Source organism: Rhinolophus sinicus, linkage group LG05 (assembly GCF_036562045.2).
Source record: "Rhinolophus sinicus isolate RSC01 linkage group LG05, ASM3656204v1, whole genome shotgun sequence".
In the NCBI taxonomy this organism is placed as follows: Eukaryota; Metazoa; Chordata; class Mammalia; order Chiroptera; family Rhinolophidae; genus Rhinolophus; species Rhinolophus sinicus.
In genome coordinates this window covers 29,436,224-29,460,053 of record NC_133755.1, presented here as the reverse complement: position 1 = coordinate 29,460,053, position 23,830 = coordinate 29,436,224, and the positions used below count along the sequence as shown (strand labels likewise).

The following is a 23,830-nucleotide window of genomic DNA, read 5'->3' as shown; positions in this document are numbered from 1 at the left end:
GGATGACTCATTCTTAAAGAGTAATTACAAAGTACTTTTCACATCAGTTATCTTTTAGACTTCACAGTGCCCTCATGAGATGAGTTGTATTATTAACTCCATTTGATACACGAGGAAATGAAGGCTCAGAGAGGTTAAATACTTGTCCCAATGTCACCAGCTCGATCTTGACTGCAAAGCCTGCGCTCTTACCAGTAGGCCAGGGTTTTTCCACCTCAGCACTGTTGACGTTGTGGGCTGGGTAATTCTTTGTTGTGAGGGGTCGCCCTGTGTCCTGTAGGATGTTCAGCAGCATCTCTGCCCTCTACCAACTGGAGGCCAGTAGCGCTCCCTTTCAGTTGTGACAACCAAAAATGTTTCTAGACATCGCCAGATGTCTCCGGGGGGGTAAAATCACCCCAGGTTTAGAACCACTGATCTAAAGACTGAAATTTCTCAGTATGAATCTTGTGGGCAGCAAGAGGAATGTCCTGTTGTCCCATTGCAGCTAGTCCCAATATTTGGCTGGAAGGTCTTGTTTATGGGGGAAAATCCATAACAACTTCTCTTAGAACTTTCCTAAACCTGATCGTGGTAGCCTTGCAGCAATCTAGTGAACGAGGACAGGCCAAAATGGATTATGGATGGTTACTTAGAGTCATTGTTTCATTCAGCCACTTATTCAACAAATAAACCTAACAGTTCCTGGGAGAGTGGTTTCATAGTGGCGCCAGTGTTTGAGCTGAAGGAAGTTTAGAGGGAAGATTATGCGTTTCCTTAAGATGACCTTGGAGGATGATGAATTCATGCAGATAACATGACATGTTAGTAGGCTAGGAATAGCAGGCTGATGGCCCATGCCACAAACATATTCCAGTCTCAAGGACTTGCATTCATTGGTCATCTTTGTAAGTCAACCCATTTGCAAGCAGCCTTGGTGTTTACTTTCACTATTGAGTTAACTATTGCCTTGAAAGTACTGTTTATCTCAGCCCACATGGTAATTGACTTAAATTTAAAATCAAATCAACAAACGTTTGCATTCCAGTAAGGCTCTGTAGGAGATAAAACGACTTGGTTTACATAAAAAGATAAATAGCAATCAAGGCAACATATCTTAGGTGCCAAATGAGTGGTTCAGATAATAAATACTATGGGATGAGAGGATGGAGAGATTGCCACAACCTAGAATTGTCAGGGAGAACTTCACGGAGTCAGTTGATGAGCTGAGCCTTAATGGATAAGTAGAAATAATATATAATCTTTATAATAGCTTTGATTAATTAATATAGCATCCCATGTAAAAAGTACCGTTTAGATTATTTTAATGCCATCTAGTTTCATCATTTTGGAATATGTCTAATAAGATATAAAAATCCAATTAGAAGCCCATCCATGATGACTTCATTGTCTGCTCAACCAAGAAAACTCATAAGCGAAAAGGGTGTTTAGCTCACTGTCTGAGGGAGGTTCATAGGAATGGTTTCAGTGACCCCTTTGCTTTGATGAGCCCTCACGGAATCACCCTTCTCTGAACAAAGATGCTTTCATAGGAAACAGGGCTCCAGATTTGGAGAGGCCTGGGTGTGTGCAGCCTGCCTGTGTGACTGTGGACATTGCATATCCGCAGCAGGGCTGTGGCAGGCACAGTGATCAATACGGGCTGCAGAGGCCTGTGCTTCTTAAGGCCCTGCCTGGTTTCTTCCACAATCCCAGTCATCCCGTAGACGGATAATTCCACATAAAATGGATGTAACAGATGTTCCTGGACCTCACTGCTGGAGGTGTTGAATGGCAAATGAACAAACAAACTTGGGGAGGGGGAAGGAGAGGGGGCGGGGGAACCACCAATCTCCATTCCTAGGGACTCAGAGGAATCCTTTTTTCCTTCCTCCATGTGAAAATATAAACAGTTGACTTATAAACAGTTGTCACTTTTTGACTTATAAAGATTCACAGTCTTTTCCTTTTGTTTACTTTGATGACCTTTGAAATAAGCTACAACCCAAAGAGTCAAAAAAAAAAAAAATTTCCATCTTCACTTTTCAGAAAGAGGACTCTTTGTTACCACAGTGTGCTGGCAGCGGGCAGACTTGCAAGACTCGCTCCAGCCCAGGCCCAGGTTTTCAGGGCCTTTTGCCCCCAACCCCCCTCACTGGGCAGCTTGGAGTAATGTGCATTCCCAGTCTGAAGGCCAGAGGCTGAAAGCCAAACGGTTTTCTGAGGGTCAAATCTTTTATAAGGCAAATTTTACAGCTGCTTTAAAATCTGGGAAACGCAAATTAATATAATCACTTTGCATTTCGCATTTCCTTTGGCTTTGCTTGCTGAAGACAACACTGGCGATATTATTGCAGCTCTCCAGAAAATGCTGTTACCCACCTCCCCTGTGGCCAGCCTTCCTACCCTCAGTAGGTCTCTCCCCTGAACTGCTCTTCCACTCACGTTGGGCACAGATCTGAAAAGTCAAAGGAGGAAACCAAGGGAAGCCTTGGAAAAGTTGTAACATCCTCTTTCATGCGTTGAAAAGTTACTTTTCTTGGATTTCTATCTCTTGGTGAAAAATAACGCACAGCCGTCTGCCCCAATAATTAGCATGTGAATTCTTATACTGAGTATGGAGTTAGGGAATACATGATAAAAAGAACATTATTTAGCTTTCATCGTTTTCTGAATCCAAAAATAATGCATTCTTCCTTTGTGGTGATAGGATAGTCTGTATTCTTGATTGTGGTGGTGGTTACACAAATCCATACGTGGGGTAAAATTGCTCCCTCCTCCACACACACACACACACACACACACACACACACACACACGAATACATGTAAACAATGGCAAAACTGAATAGGATATGTAGTCTAGTTAACAGTAATGTGCCTCTTGTCAGGTTTCTGGTTTTGATATAGTACTGCAGTTATACAAGAGGTCACAACTGGGGAAGCTGAAAAGTACTACTCTACTTTTGCAACTTGTTATAAGGGTATAATTATTTTTTTAAAATAAAGCTAAGTAATTAATTAAAAAATAAAACTAAATTTTAAAAAATCGTCCCAAATTTGGTCAGTGGGAAGCCCATTCAAAAAGTAAATAAAATATAATAAAAAACAAAAATCCCACCCCCACTGTTAATAATTTGGCATCAATAAAAATGGGACCACACTATTTTTGTAACTTGCTTTTTCATTTATCAGTATGTCTTGGAGATAGTGTCATGTCAATCTGTATAAATCTACAACATTCTTTTTAATGGCTATACAGCTTGGCTGTATACGATGGGATACTGTAGGAATATCTCATAATGTTTTCAGTTGGGCCTGTGTTTGTTGTTTCTGAATTTTTCTGTTATAGTCAGTGCTGCTGAAGATCATCCCTGGGTAGGGTTTCTGGGCGGGAATTGTTTTTGCTTTCCTGTTCCCGAATCCCAAGATAGAAACTGTTTTCTATTCTCCACGATGAATCGTTTCCACAAAGTGACGGCTGATACTGCCAACCACCTGGGTTCAAGTAGATGATTTTCCCAATTTCCTGACCAACTTTTCTTGGGATTCGGGAATGGGAATATGAAAAAATTCACGAGAATGGGCAGGAGTTTCCGCCCGGAAACCCTATCCCTGGGCATCTATATCTTTGCCCATATCTCTGTAAGTGTTTCTGTGAGGTGAATTCCTAGAAGTGGGTATTGCCAGACTGAAGAAAGTGTATGTTTTCCATTTTTATAGCTACTGCCCGACTTCCAAGCTGCTGCTTTGTCCAACTGCAGGGGAGACTCTTGTATAGAATAAATTGTATGTGCAACAAGATGGCCCTGTTGGTTACCCCCCGAAATGGTTGTGACAATTTATGCTCCCACCAATGATGAATGAACGTATCCGTTTCCTTACCTAGTTATTAGTTGGGTCGTACCCTTTTTAAAAATAAAAAAAAAAGTCTGTGCAAATCAATGTTTTTTGAAAAATTTGTTTTAATTGCCCTTCCTTAAACATGAATGAAATTAAACATTTCTTCATATGTTGATTGGCTATTTGTAGTTCATCTGTGAATTGCTTGTTTATATTCTTTGCTAAATATTTGCAGTTCCCAAAGTGTTTGCCAAAGCATTGTGGGATATTTTAAATTTGGGGGAGAAGCACAGTGACATTTGCCATCTGTGAGATGTTATGGGAACTACTAGCTTGAAGAATTTACAGTTATTAACATTAGCTTACACTGCATTCCTTTTGAAGATGCTATATATCTTTGCAAAGTTGAGTATTTGATAGTTACTGTGATAAAAAGCAAGTACCATGAGAAAATCATAGTGGAACAGGAATGAGGGTGCTGGGGTCCAATGATTCCACCAAAGGTTGGGAAGTTATGAACTATCCAACAGACACACAAATCCCATTTGTACGTTATTTGTGGTTATTAAAAAATGAAATCAAAATGTTTTCCTTCAACTTATGTGTATTATTTTTTCAAACAGTTTCTAAGTTGTTAGAGCATAAATACTTATTAGGTTGTTTAGACCTAACTACTTAATAAGTGGAACTATTGGGTATTTCTTTTGGCTTAGATGTACCATGAAAACATTATCGAGGTGCTAAGGGTGCTATGAATAGAGAAAGTTTGTAACTCCCTGCCATTTTTCATTCAGTTACTTTCAGTTTGTTATTAATTTGTGAGTGCTTTGTTCCTTAGGGGAATTAGCAAATACTTTACCCCTTTCAGCCTTTACTTTTGCATATTTATATAGTTTTTACTATACAAAAGTTTTCAGTTTTTATGTTGACATACATCTTTTGTGTGTGTGTGTGTTCATTCTTAGAAAGCCCTTTTTTACCTGAAGATTATAAAACATTTTCCTGTTTTCTTCTAGCATTTTTATAGTTTTTTCTTTTTTACATTTAATTATTTTCTCCATCTGGAATTTATTTCAGTACAAGGCTTTGGGTAGGGATCCAACTATATTATTTCCAAAAGAACTAGCTGGTTGTCTTAATACCATTTACCGAATAAGTCAATCTTTTCACTACCGTTGAAATGTTACTTTTATCATCTACTGAATTTCCAGCAAGTTTATTTCTGGACCCTCTATCTCTGACCCTCTATCTCTCTTACAGCACTTACTGTTTTTCACCTTGAATTTTAGTTTTTTTGTGTGTTTTTCCCCCTTCTTCTGCCTCCTCCCCGCTCCAGTTCAAGCTGTTGTTTCTCAGTCTAGTTGTGTAGGACACAGCTCCCTGGCCCATGCTGGTATTATGAGCCTTGCGCTCACCCGGCTGAGGCAGTCGGTCTCAGGTCAGCTGCTCACAGCAGCTCAAGGCAGCTCTCGCTGGTTGCCGCCAGCCACTCACGCCAACCTCCAGCTGTTCACAGCAGCCCAGCTCCAGGGAGAGCTGTTGCTCGCGATCTTAGCTGTAGAGGGCACAGCTCACTGGCCCATGTGGGAATCGAACCAGCGACCTCGGCGCTAGGAGCACAGCGCTCCGGCCACCTGAACCCGGACCACCGGCCCGGCCCAAATTTTAGTTATTTTATATACATATCTTATTCCCTGCAATAGATCATAAACTTTTTTATATTGATTTCATCGCTGTGTCGTATAGCTGCTGTCTTTTCTCTTTCCCTTGTTCTCTCCTTCTCTAATTTTTTTTAAAACTTTTATGATAAAAAATTTAAATATACACAAATGTGGACAAAATAATATAATAAATCCCATGTATCCATCACTCAGCTTCAACAATTATTGATTGATGACTAATTTTGTTTGTCATACCATCACCAACTTCCCTCCTTCCATAGTGTTTTAAAGTTAATTATCTTGACTGAGCCAGTTATCTGTATTATTTTTCATTAATAAGTTTTTTTTTTAATTCTTAGTTTATTAGTCCTCTCATGACAAATCTGCTCAATCACCACAGTCACTGATGAATCTTTACTCCTTCTGTCATCCAATCTCCACCTCACTTTTTGCCAGCGCCAACACTGGCCTTTGCAGTCCCCTAACTTTCTTCATTCTGATCTTGCGTTCCTTTCGCTGTTTTCTTGAGGTCTTTTTCTTCTCATACAGGCCATGTCTTGCAAGTCTATGTTTGGGTTCATTTTTCTTTGCATAATCCAAGGAATCATAAATCATGACAAAGCCAGTTGTCTTGCCATCACCGAAATGGGTTCTGAATCCAAATACCAAAGATAACATTTGGTGTGGTCTTGTGCACTTTGGCTAGTTTTTCCCGAATTTCTGTCTTAGGTACTGTTGTCTTCCCAGGGTGAAGGACGTCGATGACCATCTGTTTCCGTTGAAGTGGTCGATTGGTCATAAACTTCCTGGTCCGAATAGTTACTGTGTCGTTCATGATGGCAGCCGGCCTTCAAGTAGCCAGGGGGTAAAAGAGCTCATTAATAAGTTTTGTTACATCAAAGAGTTTCTTACTGATCTCAATATTGTCTTAAGGACACTTAATAGGTGAAGATTTAGATATATAGAAAAGATAAATTATCAAGTATTAAGCTTCTCCTAAAGAATTTAAACTGGGGCTTATTTTACAAATAAATAATTTGTAATTTTAAAAATTTTATCTATAGCTTTTCAAAAATGTATCTGTGTTCTAAAGCTAGGAACTCTTTATTAGGACAGATATTATATTGTTAATTAAATGGTTAATTTTTTAAATGCAAGTCTTTGTATGTCGGGTTAAGATTGACTACCTTTGACATCACTTTCTAAACCTCACCCTTACCCAACAGCTCAGGGCTCTTGACCTTCTTCTGAGTGATGGGACTCCGAACCGCATCATAAAATTTGGAGCACCAGGCCAGAGATGATCCAGGACAAGTGTATACTCAACTCTCTTTTCGTTACTGTGTATTTCCCCCAACCCCTTTGTGTGGAAAGAGTTTAGAGAGGTAGCTTTTAGCACCCCAGCTGCTGCAGCAAATATATTCTGCCTCCGCCACCCCTGGCAAGGAGGTGGAATGAATAAATAAATGCTCTCTTTATCGAGCCCCTCTGTCTAACAGACAAAGCTGCGTGTCCCTGGGGCCCAGGGGCTGTGGAGAACAGGACACAGTACTTTCCTTCAAAGAGCTATACTCCAGGAAAGGGAAATTGTAGATTGATAACCATGATGACAGGATTTAAAAAGTTAAAAAAAAAATCAAATGACATGAACAGAGTAGAAAGAGTAAATAAGTCTTAGGGTGGGAACGGGGGCTGTTGAAGAAAGCTGAGGAAGGTTTTATAGAGGAGGTGGTATTTAGACTGGGCCATACAGTATGAATGGAATTTCAATAGGCGGAGTTGGAGAGGATGGGGGAGAAATGGAAGGAACATCCTGGACAGAAAAGCATTTGTTAGTTGTCAAGAATGGGAAATCGTCCATCCCATGTGGCCACAGAAGAGGTACATTAAATGGAGGAAGGAGGGGCTCAAACTAGAAAGGCAGGTAGAGCCTTCAGTGCCCAGCAAATTTTTTTTTAAGATTTTTATTAAAATATAGCTAATATGCAATAGTCTATTAGTTTCAGGTGCACACCACAGTTATTCAACATTTGTATACCTAAAGAAGTTATCACCATAAGTCCAGCAACCATCTGACACCGTACTATGCTATCACAATATTATTGACTATATACCTCATGGAAATGTGGACCTCTTCTTCCCCTTCACCTTTCCCCTCCTTTTTAATTTTTCAATTACGGCTGACATTCAATATTATTTTATATTCATTTCAGGTGTACAACCTAGAGGTTAGACATTTATATAATTTAAGAAGTGACCTCTTTGACTAGTCCAGTACCCACCAGGCACTATACAGAGCTATTACCATATTATTGACTATATTCCCTATGCTTTCCTTTACATCCCTATGACTATTCTGTAGGTACTTCTTAATCCTTTCCCCTTTTTCATCCACCCCCAACCCACCTCCCATCTGGCAACCATCAAAATGTTCTCTGTATCTATGAGGTTTTTTTCTGTTTTTTGTTTGTTTGTTTGTTTTGTTCTTTAGATATAAGCAAAATCACATTTGCCCAGCAAATTCTTTAGGAGGTTGGAAATCATCAAGGGATTTTGAATTTGGGAGTAATGTGATCAGGGCTTGGCTTTAAGAAAATTTCTCCAGCACAACCAGCTTTATTTGTAAAACAAGGAAATAAAGGCTTACTTCTCTTGGAAGGAAGAAAGGAGGGAGGGAAGGACAGGAGGAAGGGAGGATGGGAAGAAGGAAAGGAAGAAAATTTCACTGCAGCCATGTGTAAAGCAAGTTTTGGAGGCAATGACCAATCATCTAGGTGTAAGGTGTTTAGGTTCCTGAGCTAGAACGGGGTGGGGGGTAATAGAAAGGAGGGAATGTATTTGAGACACAAAGTGAATTTCCAGGCCTCTGCAGACTTTGTGTTTTTGTACATTTTAGTCCTTAGAGATACTTATGGCCTATTTCCTGTGATTCTTTTCCCCAAGCCAGAGTCAGCTAGGATGTAATTACACTTTGTAATTGGTGTCCTTTTCCTGGCAGCAACAACACAATACAGACAAGTGTTACACTTTGGGAACTTACCAAGACCTTCCTAAGGATGTGTTCTCATCTGATAAACAGGTTGAAGTTTGGGGAGCAACCCCTTGAAATGCTTCCTGGCCTGCCCTCCAGCATGAGGTCAGATTGGTGGGTAACTGGGGGTGGTGCAGGCCCACGAAGCGCTTTCTTTTAGGGATGACTAGATTGAATAGCTTCAGTATCCCAGGGTCAGGCCTCCAGTCCACACTGACCCTCCACGGTTGGTGACAGTGGGCTGTCAATCAAAAAGACTATTTCGAGCTCTCTGTACAGATGACCTAGAGAGGTACAGGTACGCAACAAGCACCGTGCCCTGCACTGTGGAAGTCAGAGGCAAGGGGGATGCTCCTGGAAAGCCTGTGGTCTAGTTGGGGATAACATTGAAGCAGAAAACAAGTAAATCCTAAACCGCATTGTAATGATTAGAAATGACATAGAAGTTAGGGAGCTCCTCTCTCTTGCTTCCCCATCTACACACACACACACACAATCTGCTTTTTAAATAATTTTTGCTCTATCCATTTCCCGGCAGTTGTATGATTAGGCATGTTTCTATGAATTAGAAAGTTTAGATTTCTCCCTCAGCCATCCCCTTCCTCACCACCCCCCACTTCAGTCTGACTTAAAGCCATAAAATACTTCTGCCTGCCTGCCTTTAGTTCTGTTTGTATGAATTAAGTCGACAGGATAAATATTCACATTCCCAACGACAGGCTGAAACAATGTTTGCCTGTTCTGCCCAGTGAATCGAGAAAAAAAGGGGGCCTGACATCACCCTATACTGTACATTCCCGGCATAGATCATTTATTTAAGTCCCTGAAAAAATACAGATGTTTTACCAGCCGAAATAAAATCCTGTGTAAACACTGAGCTTGGAAAAATGTGGCTCTGACTTAGCTGCGGGGGTTGGAGCGATGCAGGGAGGAGGCAAAATGGCAGATACTGAAATTTTATACTTGGCTTGATGTGATAGGGGCAAAAGTGTTTACCCCCCGTCTGCAGGCTGCAGAAGAAAAATAGAATGTGCTTTTAAGAAAACAGTTGCAAAAATGGATAGATTGGTTGATCTTCAGAGTTTGGGATTGTTCATGATTACAATACATTCACTCCATTTAAATGTGACCTCTGGAATGAACATCTTTTTTCTCATTGGAGTTGTCCTTTTTCATGGCCTGCCTACCCTGGTCCTGTTATTGCTGGATCCTGCTGGTTTCTGGAGCTCAGCTGCTGTTGATTTTATTTGGGGGAAAATTGCCTGGAAGCCATGCTTGGTGAAGAGGAAAACCCATCTCAGCGTTGCATTCCCAAACAGCCATCTATCATCTTGATCTTGTCTAACACAGTCACTATTTTAGTCCAGCAGCATAAACCAGACATATTTTACTAGTGCAGTGCAAGTTTTTTTTCAGGGATCTGCCTCATGACTCTTTTTAGGCCTGTGGAACTTACTCAAAGAGCATTACATTTGCTCTGTGGAGTTGCTTTTAAGATTCAAAGCTGCCAAAATGAACCCCATGCTTTACACAGATGGTTGGGGGCTCCCCTGAGTCTCTCTGTGTTGAGAGTGGGATGGGGATGGGGATGGGCACAGGGTAACTACTTCCAGGTTTTCCAGACTTTTCTTAGATCCTCCTAGAGAGCATCTCGGGGGCAAGAAATGGCGTTCACTCTTAGCTGCTTCCTGACCACCCCCTCCTCAGGGCAGGGCACAACCACCTCATCTCTTGGCAGTCGCAAGGCTGTGCTCGTCCTGGGTGATGCTGTTGGTTTGCACTTGGTTGTTTCCAGTGTGCTTTTTGTCTCCTTCTGACTAGATCACAACTATCTTAAGTTAACAAAGCTTTATTTTGTTTCTTTTGCTGAAGATAACCTCTAAATCCACTCTAACCTCTAGCTATGGGCCTACCATAGCTAGAGGTAACCAACTGTCCTGGTTTGTCCTGTTCGCTCTCAAAAGAATTCCTGGTCTGTACAACGCATTACCCTAACTAGCGAAGGCATCACTAGATATTCCTAACCGAACTCATTCAATTCCCCTCCCTCATTCCCAAACCTGCTACATATTCTCTTGAAGGATGTTCCTCAATCGCCAGTTGCCTGAGTTACGTGTCTCTTTCCTGACCCTCAACTCCATGTCTTAAGCAGTTGCCAAGTGCTGCCTGGTCCACCTCCAAAATGTCTCTCAGATGTATCCTTTCCTCTTCATTCCACTGCTGCTATCATTCAGACGGGGATGGGGTGGGAGTGTCACAAGTTCGGAGTCCTCTCTGTGCCCGGCAAGTAAGTGAGTGAAAGGGTGTGGGTACAAACACGCGGCCCTCTTGATCCGTCGTTTGTTTTCTGACTTTTGATAGAGATTTGGGTTCAGTAAATATTTCATTCTCCTCTTGATTCTCCGTAAGTTACAAAAGAAGCAGCACGAGAGCAGTGATAAATGACTTGGACACTCTCCCTCAGTGACCATGACCCAGCAGTCGTGGGGACAGTGATGAACCTGAATGTGCATTTCTCACCTAAGGGACCAGCTGCTGCCACCCAGTCCCCGCCAGGTGACTGTCGCTCTGCAGGAGTGTAGGCCCAAGATTGCCACATCTTCTGGCTTTTCAAAAGAAGTTGGAAATCAGGATGATTTTGATGTGAAATCTCCCAGTTCATAAATGACAGTTTACACATACTGGGTAGGCCAAATACAACATCTGCAGCCACTTTTGGCTCATTGGCTCTTGGTTTTCAGTCTCCGGTTCCGACTCTCACACCTCTTGTCTAGACTGTTACAGTCGTGATCGTCCTGCCCCTTCTAGTCCAGCATCTACACTGCCCCAGGCCTTTTCTTTCCAGCTCACAGAGCTGATCACGTAAGGACTCCCTCTCTAAAGAGGTCTTTGCTGTCTTTGCTGTCTGTAGGACAGAATACATGTTCCTTGATGTTGTGTTTCAGATCCTTCTGACCCGGCCACCTCTCCCGCTGTGTCTCCTACCACCCTACACACACCCTGGCTGTGCTCACGCCACACACCACTTACTGTCCCCTGAGCAATCCCAATACTTTCTTTTACTTAATAATTCTTTTTAGAACAATTTTAGGGTTACAGAAAAACTAAGCAGGTAGTACAGAGAGCTCCCATATATTCCTTTTCTCCCAGCCCCCTCTCCCCAGTTTTCTCCTGTTATGAGTATCTTGCATTAGAGTGGTACGTTTGTTGCAATTAATGAACCAATATCAACACATTATTATTAACTAAAGGCCATCGTTTACATTAAGGCTTATTCTTTTTGTTGGGAATACCAATATTTTAATACCGTTTAAAAATGTATTTATAATTCCGTTTTCTCTGTTTGCATATTGTTCTCCCAATACCGGCAAGATTCTTTTCAAAGCCAAATATGCATATCACTCTTTCTGCAAAGCCTTCTCTAACTCTTTATTTCTGGAATGGGGCCTGCAAGGGAGGAGCAGACAGAACAAGGAAGAGAACATTTTTTCCAGGTGCCTAGTGTGTGCCTAGATTTATATTCTTTTAAATCTCCCTATAATCCTGTAAGATAGATATTATTGTACACTGTTTACCATGAAGAAACAGAGGTTAAGTTGCCCAAAGCCCACTGATGGGTTTACACCATGTCCACATGGCTCTGAAGTTTGTGTTCCTCCCTGCGCTCCCACGGGGCTGCATTCTTACCACTAATCTAGCCTTCTTGCTTTCCCCACTGGATTAGAAATCTATGGAGTGAGGAATGCAGTGTTTCTCAGCCCTATGTCTTCACTCCCAAGAAGTAGTTGGCACGTACAACTGCACCCCCAAACCCGTGGACGCATGTCCTAAAGGCAGAGTTAATAGACGATAAGGTAACAAATATCGACATCAATTCAGCAAATGGTTGTTGAATTCCTGCTACACATTGGACTTGGCAGAGGATGAGGTCAAGTATCAGAGGAAAGTGACAGCGACGCTCCCGTACAGGTTACAAACGCTGGCCAGGCTGAGGCAGGGAAGCCACTCGTTTCCTGTTTATCCGGCTAGAATGGAAGCTGCCAGGAGAGCAGGGACTCTGTTTTCTGCTCTTCTGCTCCTAGGACAGTGCGCGGTGCTAACAATTGTTTAATAACTATTTGTGGACTGAATATCTGAATGCTATTGTAAATCTGAGACACTGAAAATGACACTAACCTTCTCCCTCATGCACATTCAGTTAGCCATTGTCCTCAGGGCTGGCAGGTCTCGGTTTCTCTGTGTTTGGTTCAGGGCAGCCCCGTGTTATAGCCTGTTTCCAAATTGTTCTAGGCCTGGGCTTCACCACGTTCTTAGTTCTCCGTTCCTGGGGAATAACCAGGATCACAATTGTTGTGTGCTTTGTACCCAAGGTGACAGAATTGATGGACCTGTAGGCTGATTCTCATAAACCAGAGCTACCAAGCGTTTCAAAAACAGCCTTGTTTTTGCCAAGTAAGGTGAGCAAATATAGGACTAAGTTTAAACATCCATCAGGAGTTATTTTTGAAGTGATTGCTTCTAAATGAGAGGCATTTGAAAACCTCACAGCTTTCTTTTCAAGTAAATTCCAAAGTCATGTATTTTGCTTGTGTCTGCTGATTAATTATGATCCTGTGACACCATGAAAAGCCGTGGTGGTTGGTTTTGTGTAGCTGTGGAGAAACTAAAGTGAGGCCCAATGGCGTTGCCAACTCTTTCAGGCTTTTAGGGATCCAGGCAGAGGGAGGTATGTTTTTCTCGCCCTGGCAGTCACCACATACGAACAGAAGCCCCAGCCAGACCCCTTTCTCCAGACTTCACTCTGGGAGATTTGGGTCCCTGTGGAAGTGTGGAAGTAGTGATATTTGATATGTTGCTTCTGAAATAACAGATCCATTATAAGAGAAAGCATTTTTGCGTTTCCACATCAGGACATGTGTGCATTCTCCTGTACAATTACCTCTGTTTGGGGGGCGGGGGGAAGCAGTTATATACAGTAAATTAATCAAAATTTCTTTTGATTCTCTAAACAAAAGGTGTTCAGCATATATTTGTGGTTGGTAATTGCAGATATCTGACCCAAGAAAACCTGCTGAATCATACCTAGTTAGGGGCTGATGACTCCTGGTCTCTTTCATCTTGGCCTCTTGCTTTTTCTCTTTATTCCCACATTTAACTCAATTATGCCCATCACTGACAGGAGAGAAAGAGAAGAAAAAGTTGACTCCTGTTGCTTAGAAAGAGTAAGCAGCAGCACTGGTGAAGGATACAATAGGGAAAGAAAACAAATTGATTCTGAAAAATAGGCTTTCAAAATTTTGATGTGTTTATCTGCACTTGCTTTGCTCCCCTTCCCTCCTTGGTTCAGATAAGGGTTACTGAAGGATTTCTCTGACATGCGTCTTTCTCCTTGGCACTAAGGTCAGAGGATCTCATCTACGCCTTTATCCACTTTCTTTCTCTGCTATAGGTTTGTACTCCTCACATAGGCCTTGTTGATGTCACATCTGAGTGTGAATCTAAGACACGTACATGAGCGTGTGTGCGTACACACACACATGCACAGCCTGTGTCATGTTTCTGCTGGAACTGTGGCCTTCATGCTACAGATACAACAGGATTTGTCTGTCTCTGCTTAATTCTAATACATAATGTCATGTAAGAGTAAGAAAGCAGAGTACGTCTGCATTGATGCCTCCACTTCTGACATGTCAGCGAAGATCTGCTGAAAAATCTAGTTTACAAACATCACTGTGCAGTATTTGCAAAGGCTAGGTCATTGTGGCCTGCTTCTTTGGCCAAGCCTGTCCTGATAAACCCAGACATGTAAACCAGTTTAGACTCTCAGACATTGCCTTTAAAAGGTACATTTTTTTTTATAAGAAACTGCTAACATAGAGAAAGGTGTTTGCATTTTCTTTGCTAAAATGAATTTATAGGTTGTTTGTAACCAATAAGCTCTTGTACCGAATAACTGTCTGGTTGCAGAGTAGTCCCCTGGTTTTGGAATTGTGCGCAGAACACAGGACACAGGTATGGATTCAGGATCTGGGCTTCTTGCCACTCGCTGCGCCCTCCAAAACCAACGCGCATTTTGCAAAGAGACCAAAGCCATGTTCTATTTTACAGGTGTCTGCTTTCTTTGAGGAAACCGAAAAGGGAGGAACTTGCCTCTAGGAAAAATATATTTTCACAGCAGGATATTTTGTTTTCTCTTTTTTGGTTTAGGTATTTCATTTGTTACAAGCCTTCTCAGACTCCAAGTACAGAATGAATGCATACTTTCAGCAGGAGCTGGCTGACGTTGCTGTGTGTACCAAAGCCAAACTCTGGCTGGCCAAGAGGTATGTTAAGCCCCTCGTGAGCAGAGTTATCAGAGGTTAGGAGTACACTGGAGAGTTGCTGTTTCTAGTTGTGGGAGTTTGAAACATCACTGGCATGAGTTTTCTAAACTTATTGGAGTATTTATCTTTTTAGAGCTTTGGGTTGTGGTAAAGAAGGAAAAATATTTTCTTGACAGTTTTTCTAAAACTGCTGTGTGGCTGGGGGGCATGTAATAAGGCTTTTTATCTGTCCACCAATCAGCTTGTTTTTATTAATAACTGCTCTGTGTCCAACGCTGTGTTAGATACTATAACAATGAAAGGCAGTAATTGACTATATCGTGTGGTACAAACTCTTAGGTGCTGTGGCAACTCAGAGATCAGAGATTGGTGTAAGACTCGAGGAGGCATTGAGGGACAGACGGGTATAAATAAGAAGACGTGGAAGTTGCCATTTTAAGTGTGTAGCAGAGTAGCTTGAATAAGCAAGGCAAAGAAGGGTCCATACATACGTTGTTTTCATCCTCGCAGTGTTAGTTTAGTCTAGAACTTAGAACATTTCTTATGTGAAAGATGGAGTAAAATAATTTCTCATTTACTACATAGGAAATCCTTTCTGTAACACTGTGTTCAGAATCCATGTCGCAAGACTCTGCAGTGTCGCTGCAAACCCCCCGCCCCCGTATGTCCTCTGTGAGTTCCAGCAGAGTAGGTCCAGAGGAGGACCACGTGCTGCCACATTCCATGCTGTAGTATGTTGCATTTGATTAAGAATCAGTATATTGGTTGTCTAATACAGCAGGCTCTTTTTTTATTTTTCAAAAAGTGTGCTTCTGTTCGTTTTTGTCGGGCCCCCCACCTTATATAGCAAGGCAAGTGATGGGCAGTATGAGGCCCAAAAATTATCGTAATTCAACAAAGCGTTGTTGAGCACAGGCTACGCACTAGCCTTTGTGTTAGGAGATGTAGAGATGAAACTATAGAATTAGTCCTGGCTTCAAGGAACTCACATCTAACAGGAAAGAGGGATGTGTAAATAAGTAATTTTCATCCAATGTGGTAAGTGTAATAAATGTATGTAGTAAGTTCAGAAATGAGCCAGGGGAGGGAGGGGTAGGGGAGGGCCGACACTGAACCAGCCTTGAAGAGATGAGTAGAATTTTGCCAAGTGTCCAGGGCAGGCATTCCAGACTTAGGTCACGTCATAGGCAAAAACATGGCAGTAGGAAATGGCATGGTGAGTGTGGAGAACAGTAAAGAGGTTAGCTCTTCTGGGACCTAAAGGATGAGATACATATGGCATAAAGTGAGGCTGAGGAAATACCTGGAGGCCGCACAGTGAAAACTCCTAAAGGAAACCCCTAGGTAAAAGGGAGCCAGTAAAGGATATGTGAGTCTCCATTTTTGTCTGAGCACCTATAGCTTTGGACAGGGATATTGATGGGGAAATTCTCTAGTGTCTGAAATGCCAATAAAGTAATGGTTAACCTTTCAGTTTTAGTCCAATTTTTGTTCTTCTCTTTCATTCAAAGAGTAGGAGTTGATTGACCGTAAACTACTTCCATGAGCTTAGTATCATTTGCCTTCTGTGTGGCTTTTAGACATCTTCTCCCAGATGCCTTTTTCAGGAGAACAGGGAATTCTGATCACATTTGTGTTCTCATCTGTTTACCGATTTGTAGGCCAGGTCCTCCAGCTGTGTTTTCTAGGGATTGGGAAGTCAGGGCTCTCCAGAAACCATGCTACTAGAACCCCTGCTTCTAGGCAGGACTGCCCCAGGAAAGAACCCTAAACCTTCATTATTAAAATGCTGTAAGGAAGGAGTTTCTGCCCCCTTAGCTTGGTACCCCTTCATGGGTCTCATAGAAATCCATCATCCACTGGCTTCATGAGCCTGTTCCTTCTGTTTGGATGGGAACAAGGAGAGAGAATAACAGGCCAGCCATCTGAATGGACCTTCATGTTGTGCAATGCCTGAAGATGGATGACACAGCTGCCATGAACCTCCTCTTCAGCTGGAGAAGTCGTTTTGGCCTCTTTTAACCTTCCCTGTGGTTCCTATTGCAATTTTCTAATCCGGCTTTTCATCATCATCACCCCACCCACATTCTCTGATTTTTCTCCATGATTTTCCAGCCCTCGAAAACAAAGGCATGAATCACTGCAATTCACTGGGTTTCCACCTTCCTTGCCGAAAGTCCAGGAAAGCCACTTTTTTTATGTTTCCAGTACAGTCAACACTTTATTATCCAAGTGTGAACTTTACACTTCGTGGGTGGTCTGTAGATGGTTGCTAACACCGGGCTTCCGCTTGCTCCCCAACATACTTTTACCATATTAATCCGGATGTGTTCAGAGCCTAAAATCAAGTTTGCGAGAAAGACACACCGCCCGAGCACAGAGCATACCACAGCCGTGGATCACCTTTTCTGTATCATCCACATCCTTGACACAATAACCTTGCAGTTCCTGAATAGGAAAATGTAGCCCTGGGTGTTAGTGATGACGCTTCGGCCCGTCCCACGCCTGGCCTGTCCACCTGAGGTCTCTGAGAGTGATGCCATAGGAGGTGTTTGTCTCCACTGATGGTTCCGTGCTCACAGGAGCCCGGTCGGGATCCTAGTGGGCCCTTCTCAAAGCCGGCCCGTCTTCACATTCTCATCTGCCCTTCCCATTAAAGACATTACAATGCGCAGTATTCCAGATTCCACTGCCAAAGAGGCTCTGTCATGTCCCTAAGAATCCACACATGAAAGAAGAATAAATGTTCCTCTGTGGCCACTAAGGACTTTCTGTATCTTTTGAGCATAAGCTATGAAACATGAATGTTATTGCAAAAAAAAAAAATTGTTGGTTTAAATTTTAGCACCAACACCTTTTTCCTTCTACAGTTTATTTGATCATTAGCCTGAGTTCATTCAGTCCAGTAAGTACAAAAACATTAGTGAGGGTGTCATTTATTTGTCCTTTTATTCCCAAAGAAGATTTTTTTTTTTAAGTTCATTGGAACCATTGGCTAATCGACTCAGTTTTTTTTATTTTGACCCTGAAATTAGGGCACATAAAATAAAGACTTTTGTCATATATTTGTGTTTTGACTTTGCAAGATTAATAGGGATTTATATGAGGTGATTAAGCAATAGCCATGGAGTTGTTGGGGAATTTTTGGTGATGAATGGCCAGCTGGCAACATGGCCTGAGTGGAGGACTGGGCTTCTGCTCTTACAGGCCGCTTTTCATTCCAAGATGTCAAAGCCTGTATAGAAATCAGCTCATTAATCCTTCAAGTCCCTTCCTTCCCCTTTTTCCTCCACTCCTCCCTCCTCAATCCAGTTTACTGTCTCTCTCATGGTGCAAAGGCAGTTTACCAACTACTGAAGGAAAACTCAGCTGACCCAGGCCAGAAACTGAGCGAGAGTAGGGGTCCGCTGCTGGCCCGGAGAGACTGGGTGTGGGCGCCGTGAGAGAGGAATCAGCGTAATCCCTCAATGTGGCCCTGTCTGTGCCTTTGCTGTTTGCAGCATCCAGCTCCAGTGTCCCAGCTGGATCACAGGCCCTGCCTAAAGAGAAAAAGACTTTTCAAAGCCCTGTCAAGTAGGACTAAGAGGAGAAAAGATTTATTTCCTCTAATTGAGAAAATTACTATTATATCGGGATTAAAATTTTGGGGAAATCAATTTGGTTATGTAGTGTCTCCTTTGGTTATAAAAGGAAATAATGTGTGTGTGTATGTTTCCTTTAGTAAATGTAGTGAACTAAATGCACTATCAGACTAAGTACAATGGATGATGTGATGACCAGACACAAAAATGTGTCCTACTAAATTTTTAAATTTTTTTTCTTGATTGCCTGTGTTGTATATGCTTATCATAGAAAGTTAGTCAAGCATAACATTTGGAAGAGAATATAAAACTAATCTTACCAACATCCTGTGGAAACCACTGTAATTGGTTAACAGTTTTATGTATGTAGTTTACTTCACCTTTTTTCCTTTTTATTTGTTTCACATAGTTGAGGTTATACTCTATGTGAGTTATATAGTTAATAGCTAATTTTTTTCACTTAACAGTATCATGAAAGCATTTGCTATTATTACTAAAAACGCTATATGGTGTGGCCTCTATGGAAAGTAGTATGGCATTTCCTAAAAAATTAAAAATAGAATTACCATATGATGTAGCAATTCTACTTCTGGGTATATATCCAAATGAATTGAAAGCAGTCTCGAAGAGATATTTGTACATTCATGTTCATAGCTGCATTATTGACAATAGCCAAAAGGTAGAAGTAACCTGAGTGTCCATTGATGGGTGAATGGATAAACAAAATGTGGTATATATGGACAATGGAATATTATTCAGCCTTAAAAAGGAAGGAAGTTCCAACACATGCTACAATGTGGATGAACCCTGAGGACATTATGCTAAGTGAAATAAGCCAATCGCAAAAGGATAAATAGTGTACAATTCCACTTATATGAGGTGCCTAGAGTAGTCAGATTCATAGAGCTAGAAGGGAGAATGGTGGTTGCCAGGGGCTGAGAGTGGGCGAGGAGGCAGTGAGGAATTAGTGTTTAATGAGTACAGAGTTTTGGTATTCCAAGATGAAAAAAGTTCTGAAGATTGGTTGTATATCAGTATGAATGTGATTAGCATTACTGAAATGAAGAATAGTTAAAATAGTTAAGATGGTAAATTTTATATTATGTATGTTTCACCACAATTTAAAAAATTTTAACAACAAACATTAAAAAAAACTCTTTGTACACTGTCATTCCTCTGAGGTTATCACTGTCCTGACTTTTTTATAATTATTTCTTTGCTTTACTTCCTAATTTTACCACCTATACATCTCTGAAAATAAAATACTTTTGCTTGTCTTTGAATTAGAAAAGCAATCTTTGAAAATATCATGTTAAAGGTAGCATATTTTTGTCACCTGAATAATGTCATTAAGTTTACCTAATGATTGCTCCATTCAGTTTGTTTCTCATTTTTTTATGTCATAAATATCAGTCCACTGAAAAATTGTAAATGTGATTGTTATGTGTGCATGGGTATGTGTGATTGTATGTGACTGTGGGTTATTACTTTGGATTTGAAGTCCAGAAATATAATAAATTAATTAATTGAGAGGATATGAAAATTTTGAAGGGTCTTGATACACACTGCCAGATTGATTTCTAAAAGCGATATATCAGTTCATCTTTCCACCAATAGTACATGGAAGACCTCCACCAATATTTTAACTAAGATTTTTAAAATTAGGTTAAGGAAATTTTTCCTTTCCTTTTTAGATGCCTTCTGCATGCCAACCTCTGTTTAGGAGATTCATATTATTTCATTAACTGTTCTCAAATCCCCCCTAGTAAAAGAAAATCTTTTTAATCTTAGTATAAAAAATCTTAATATGAAAATCTCAGTATAAAAAAATTTTTCTGCAGTGAAACAACTGAAGAGACAAACCCTGTGTATAAGACACCCAGTTTAGTCAGCATTTCAGCTTGGCATAAGTTAACAGAGAAGTCAAAAATACACAGATATTTGTTTCAATTTTTACTTCCTACTTTTCAGAGATGGAAGCTGACATACTTGAGCGTTTTATTTTATTTAGCTTAATAAACAGCCTTCTCCTGAGCTGTCCGTGGGGCACTGCTCAGACCTGGGTATATTGTGCACTCTGAGCCAGACAGGTCACACTGACAATTCACTGAGGTCAAATTGGCCATAGACGTGTTTTCAGTGACTTGAGTAGGGTTCAAACATATACATACATACATATATATATATATATATATATATATATATATATATAAAATACAAGTATTTATATAACTATATAGTTATATAACTATAAATATATATACGTATATATACATATATACACGCGCTCACACTCACACCCCAGGGGTGCCAAAAAAATGTATACACATGACTTGTATTCATCTTTTGTTATCTGTATATGTTGAGTATTACAATTTTAATACAGTTTTTTTCCCTTCTTAAAATGTGTATACATTTTTTTGGCACCCTCCATATGTATAATTAGTTGCTAGCATTTAAAAATTAGGAGATTTCACAGTAAATCAGGATTTCCAGATTTTTTTTTTTTTAATCTGGCAACACCAGGCCAAATTCCCACATCCTGCAGTGGACCGGAGCTAACTATTGCTGGTCCTCTCTTGAGAGACCATGCTCTCTGTACTTCACCCCTGTCCCCTCCCAGCCATTTCGCTCATTGGGTTACCTGCTGAGCTCCCACAGAATGAGGAGTTTGTGATTCTTGGTATTGGCATTTGTTAAGTACCAGATTGGCTGATGGCTGCATATTAGATCATCTGGAGAGGTTTTAAAACCTACTGATGCCAGGCCCCACCTCCAGAATTTCTGGGTTGGTTTTTTTTTTTTTTTTTGGTTTAGGGTGTGGCCCAAGCACTGTTATTTTTAAAACTCTCCAGGAGATTCTAAAATGCAGCCAGATTGAGAACTGATGTTTTCTTGTGCATTCTTTTATCTCCCATCTCCCTGAGGGAGACCGTAAAAGATGAACATTGGGTAAAATAGCTGACATGCTAGAGGACACTTGTATTTTTCTTCTGAGACCAAAGATTCATTGAAGAAAGATGGAATGACTGTTTTTCTAGCCTGCTACCCGGGAGAGACAACCACGAAACTTTTCATTCCACAGATGTGCCAGTGTGAAGGGACACACTACTGTTTCATATACGGGTGAATTTCTGAGGCTGGTTACTAAAAAGCTGCCTTAGCAAGATATTTTATGTCAGTTGCTCTCAAAAGTGCCCTTTCAACCTGATACTCTGGGATGGCCTATTGTCCTAGAAGTTCATGGCACATTTTCATTTTTTGAGATGAGGCTTAAGTAGAATAGACTCTACATGTAACACTTCATTCAACAAATACTGATTGAGCCCCACTGTGTGCCAGGCTCTATTAAATAGTGCAGCTATTTATTAAAACTACAACTGCAGTGTAGAGAGGACAACTAAGTGGAGTCTTGTCAAACAGAATCATTGACCTAGAACTTCAGAACCGGAAAGAGTCCAGTATGTTGTAGTCCACTCCCATCCCTGCGCATATGGGAGCGTGCAGCTCAGCGGGGCCGGAGGATTTGTGTTTGCACACAGCTGACCAGGGCTGAGAACCTACCTACAGCAGCTAGCATTTGTTGAGGACTCAGCTCCCTGCTCATCATCAGGCTGTTTCTGCTGGACCACATTGCCTCCATCTGTCCAGTGTTTCTATGTCAAGGCTGCTGATGGCAGTAATTAAGCTTTCTTCAGAACAGTGCTTCTCAGACCATAGCCTTCACGTGAATCACCTGACGATCTCCTAAAATGAAGACTCTCATTCATTAGGTCAGGCGGGAAGCGGGGGGTGGGGTGGATTACCTGAGACCCTGCATTTCTGACAAGCTCCCAGGCGATTCGGATGCTGGGACACAGTACACGTTTCGAGGCCAAGGCTCAGAGTACCAGTCACCATGATCATCCAGCCACTTCTTTGGAATACACCCACGTTCACACCGTCACTCTCAAGGGCTGTAACTGGAGCTTGGGGCCTCAGAACAGGACTGAGGCTACTGAAGGGGTCAGCCCAGAATTCTTTCCCCATCCACCTGGGATGACCTGCACTGAGGGGCCGCAGGGTCCCCTTCAGGGCTCTCAGTGGGGAGTCCTCACTCCCTTGTCTGGGCAGCCATCCCAGTGGCCTCGGTGTCTGGGGTAGGACCAATGCTTTGTTGGCATGCAGTGTTTATCATTTTGAAAAATAACAGTCTGATATTCTGGTGAGAAAAACAGGCTCTCAGGAATATAAAAACAGGCCCCAAGGTTACAAGGGAAACAACCTTGGGAAACACATTTTTGAATAAAACAGTGGTGATGGGGGTTGATGGGAAGAGATGGTGGAGGGAGCTCATGTTTGTTGAAGACCAACTCTTTGTACTAGACCTAATGATTTGTTACCCCAAGTTCTTATTTGTAAACATCATTAACTGTATGATGCATCCACTTTCCTATACAGCTTCCCCCTCAGGGCTCCTGACACCCCTGCTCCCTCCTCCATGTCCTCCTTATCTACTCCTCCATTGCCCTGCTGCAAATACTTCTAGTCACTTCCCCATCTCCTTCCCTGCACACCGCCTTATCCATGCTCTCATCTCTTCTCCCCATTTTCTCTCTTACTTACTTGTCCCCACTAAGCTGAATGGTATGTTCCTTGAGGGCCTTGGATTTAAATGTTGTAAGGAAAAATATGCTTATAGAGACGAAGCTAGGGCTTGCTTTTGTGTGGCAATCCCAGTTCTGCCCCGGGGGAGGGGTCTGTGGCCAGCTGCAGAAGTTCTGGTTTAGGATTCTGTTTTGCTTTACAGCTGAAAACAGCGTTTATTTTCTAACCACCAGATTTATTCACACAAGAGACTACACTTCCCAGGCAGAAATACTGGGGCTTAGGTCTGATTCCATTTTCCCACTGTCCCTCAGCCCTTCCCAAATCCCTCATGCCTCTGGGACTGGTCCCCTTCCAAAGTAAGAGGTCCTTCTTTCGTAACTGCTATACTTGAAATAGAGGCCTCAGTCCTTTGCCACAGCTGCAGGTTGCTGTTTCACTCCCAAGCCACTGAAATGAATCCAGTCAAGAAGGATGGTTAAAATGTTCAGATGATCATGTGGTATTTTAAGGCTATCATTTGTGGTCCCTGCCAAAACTTGAAGGGAAGCAAGTTTGAACAGGGTGGTTAGTTACATAGCAAGTTTCCAGGCATTGCTGGGGTTTGGGTTTTGCTTTTGGTTGGTTTCTTCTTCACTCTTTCTTTTTCTTTTTCATCAAAATAAAAGTTCTCCCACTACTCCCCTCCACCCCACTTTTTTTTAATTGCTTCTCTTTCAACCCCCAGATTTTATTGCAGAGGGAGGTTCTCATTAGGACCCCTCTTTAATCTCCAGTTCAGCTTGTTCGAAGCCTCCTTGAGCCTCATGCATATTTGAGTGATGAG

The 23,830-nt window shown here is 41.6% G+C and overlaps 1 protein-coding gene and 1 pseudogene across 2 annotated transcripts in view; one reads left to right on the top strand and one right to left on the bottom strand.

Moving 5' to 3' along the window:
* Positions 1–23,830, top strand: part of THADA (THADA armadillo repeat containing) — a 292,405-nt gene that overhangs the window by 188,364 nt on the left and 80,211 nt on the right. For both annotated transcript variants that reach the window (XM_019748640.2, XM_074331930.1), the window contains exon 30: positions 14,721–14,836. In XM_019748640.2, coding sequence (XP_019604199.2) covers positions 14,721–14,836 — 116 coding nt within the window. The remainder of the gene's footprint in view (positions 1–14,720; positions 14,837–23,830) is intronic.
* Positions 5,850–6,350, bottom strand: LOC141571823 (small ribosomal subunit protein eS24 pseudogene; annotated as a pseudogene).